Source organism: Myotis myotis, unplaced genomic scaffold, assembly GCF_014108235.1.
Source record: "Myotis myotis isolate mMyoMyo1 unplaced genomic scaffold, mMyoMyo1.p scaffold_m19_p_2, whole genome shotgun sequence".
Lineage (NCBI taxonomy): Eukaryota > Metazoa > Chordata > Mammalia > Chiroptera > Vespertilionidae > Myotis > Myotis myotis.
In genome coordinates, this window is record NW_023416324.1 from 55,025,880 (window position 1) to 55,028,538 (window position 2,659).

At 38.0% G+C, this 2,659-nt stretch overlaps 1 protein-coding gene across 1 annotated transcript; it reads left to right on the forward strand.

Annotated features, from left to right (window-relative positions):
• The first annotated feature begins 296 nt into the window (after positions 1-296).
• Positions 297-2,133, forward strand: LOC118676601 (alpha-N-acetylgalactosaminide alpha-2,6-sialyltransferase 3-like). The gene is made up of 2 exons (XM_036350764.1): positions 297-402; positions 1,446-2,133. The coding sequence occupies exons 1-2, from the start codon at positions 347-349 to the stop codon at positions 1,630-1,632; spliced, it is 243 nt and encodes an 80-aa protein (XP_036206657.1). The 5' UTR covers positions 297-346; the 3' UTR covers positions 1,633-2,133.
• The last annotated feature ends 526 nt before the right edge of the window (positions 2,134-2,659 follow it).

A 2,659-nucleotide genomic window follows, 5' to 3' on the forward strand; every position in this document is an offset into this window, starting at 1 on the left:
CCCGAAGGGAGCAGGATTATTTGACTTCAAATATTTGCCATATGGCTTCTCTACCACGCAACATAGCTTCTAGGCTCAAGGTAGTCAGAGTGGGAGCACGCCCATAAATTATTCAGAGATAATTCAAAATAAGTGTGACTCTTTGACAGATTGTCAAGTTTCTTGATGCCTTTTCCTGATAACAAGTGCTGCGTTTTTGACAGAAAGTGGCTTGTTCCTCATCACACTTATTGTTGCTCTGTGTATGTTTTCTGTGTTGTTTTGTTTCGTTTGTTGTTTTTGTCCCCCCCACAGAGTCCAGTCTGGCTCTTATCTCAGCACTGGGTGGTTTACCTTCATTCTGGCTATGGATGCCTGTTACGGCATTCACGTCTACGGGATGATAAATGACACCTACTGCAAGTAAGATCACAGGAAATTATTTTTATGCATCTCCAATTCTGATATCTTGTCAAAATATCACAATTCATTTTAATACCATAAATCTGGCAAACAGATAAAGCAACAATTATTTCCCGGTGTTCTTTGCTGACATGACATTTCATTGTCAGTGCATCAAGCTATGACTTTTAGGAGTGATAAAAAGAAAAATATTTACCATCGCCTAATGTCAAATGTCAGAAGAAACATTTTCCCCTTAATCAGTGGCATATCAGGGACTTGTGGCTTAGAAGTACAGAACAACGTTAGTGGTTATTTAATTTGCAAAGCAAGTGTGTCCTTTCTGGTGGGCTAATGACGTGAGAGATGGCTATCTACTCAATGGCTATATTTGATCATGAAGGACAAAATATCCCGGAGCCTCCGAGAAGCTGACAGCTTAGCAAGAATGTCTGGAAATAAGTGAATAATCTGCCAGATCCTTATTTAAAATGGGTGTCTTTATCCACATATATCCCCGCTGGTGGGATAGTTTCTAATTAGATAATAAAACAAACCTCCCATGCTTCATCAAGGTAATGAAATATATTTCCCTACCAATAATTGGCACAATATAATTCAGAGGGTGTTTTAATCATATTTTCAAAATGATAATTAAGCTGCAATCTTTGTGATCAAATATTTCTACCCTAACTAAAAGCATATTGGAGCACTGATGAACCAAATATCTTACTCTGAAAAATCACAAAGCTCCTTCAAGCTCTATAAGAGCATTGGACTATGCAAAGCTCACTTCCATTATGCACCATTTCCTCCTTTAAAGGATAACTATATGTTTGAATGTAATTGGTGTGATATATAAATTTTATTTGATTTATTAAAGCACTAAGGACCTAGTACATCTTCCTAAAAGCTTTTATACATAATAGTTTTAACTGAGTTCATGGACTAGAATCATGAATAGGTTTGCAAGTAAATGCAGTTCCTGGGCATATAATGTATTCTTGTAAATGAATGCTTTATTCTTCAGCTCAATCTTTCTGTCCTTTTTTTTTCTTTTCTAGGACAGAAGGGTATAGAAAAGTCCCCTACCATTACTATGAACAAGGAAGAGATGAGTGTGATGAATATTTTCTTCATGAACATGCCCCATATGGAGGCCATAGGTTTATCACTGAAAAGAAAGTGTTTGCTAAATGGGCCAAGAAACACAGGATAATATTTACACATCCGAACTGGACAGTGTCTTGATATTGGTCTCTCTTATCTTGCCACACCACTTGACATGAAGATGTACTGCAACTGTGATGCTAAAGATGCTGTGATGATGCTATTGATGACAACAACAATGATGATCAAGACTCTATACATTCTCAGATATGGATGATGACTCTGCCAGTAACTTGAACTTGGGATTCCGTGCAGGGTGGTTGTGCTCATTACATTACTTCTTAAGGTTCAACATTACCTACTGCACTTTATAATTTAACTGGAATTGCAAAGAAGGCCAGTAACATGATAGCAGTGACCTAAGAAATGAAAAGATTTACCTTCAAATAGTTTCCCAGAATTCTTGAACAGTGAGTGGCTTCCAAAAGCTGTGGGATTTGTCCTCATGAGGCAAGGTTATTGACTCTGTGTTCTCTTGAACCTGAGCAGCTGCACCATCTTTTGTTTTTTTGTTTTTTAATATATTTTATTAATTTTTTACAGAGAGGAAGGGAGAGAGATAGAGAGCTAGAAACATCGATGAGAGAGAAACATCGATCAGCCGCCTCCTGCACACTCCCCACTGGGGATGTGCCCGCAACCAACATGCCCTTGACCGGAATCGAACCTGGGACCCTTCAGTCCGCAGGCCGATGCTCTATCCATTGAGCCAAACCGGTTTCGGCAACCATCTTAAAGAATGTTTGATTGTCAGACACTGGTACAAGGATTTTGTACTCTTGGTACAAGTATTTTCCCACAGTTACTAGTTAGGCTAAGGGCAGGAAAGAAATCTTTTCCTGATTAACCATCGTCCTACAGCAACTCTTACCCATAGGACTACTTGACTGTCTCAAACACTTAATTCAAAATGGGCCAAGTAGCACATCTGAATGAATTTCCATTCTTACCACTCCATTCTTACCACCCCAAACAATATCTATATTAATGTTTAGTTATTTTTGGTTAAGTCCAAAATATTTCAGATGGCTATTTAACATGTAAGATTTCAGCACTGTAATAACATATACTGTGAAAACATGTCTTTACAAAAACCAAAAGGGTTTAC

Bases quoted from the DNA above. Each gene is read 5' to 3' on its own strand.
- LOC118676601 (XM_036350764.1), top strand. From the start codon at position 347: ATGGATGCCTGTTACGGCATTCACGTCTACGGGATGATAAATGACACC. The intron at 403-1,445 runs GTAAGATCACAG...TTTCTTTTCTAG, and splicing joins ATAAATGACACCTACTGCAA to GACAGAAGGGTATAGAAAAG.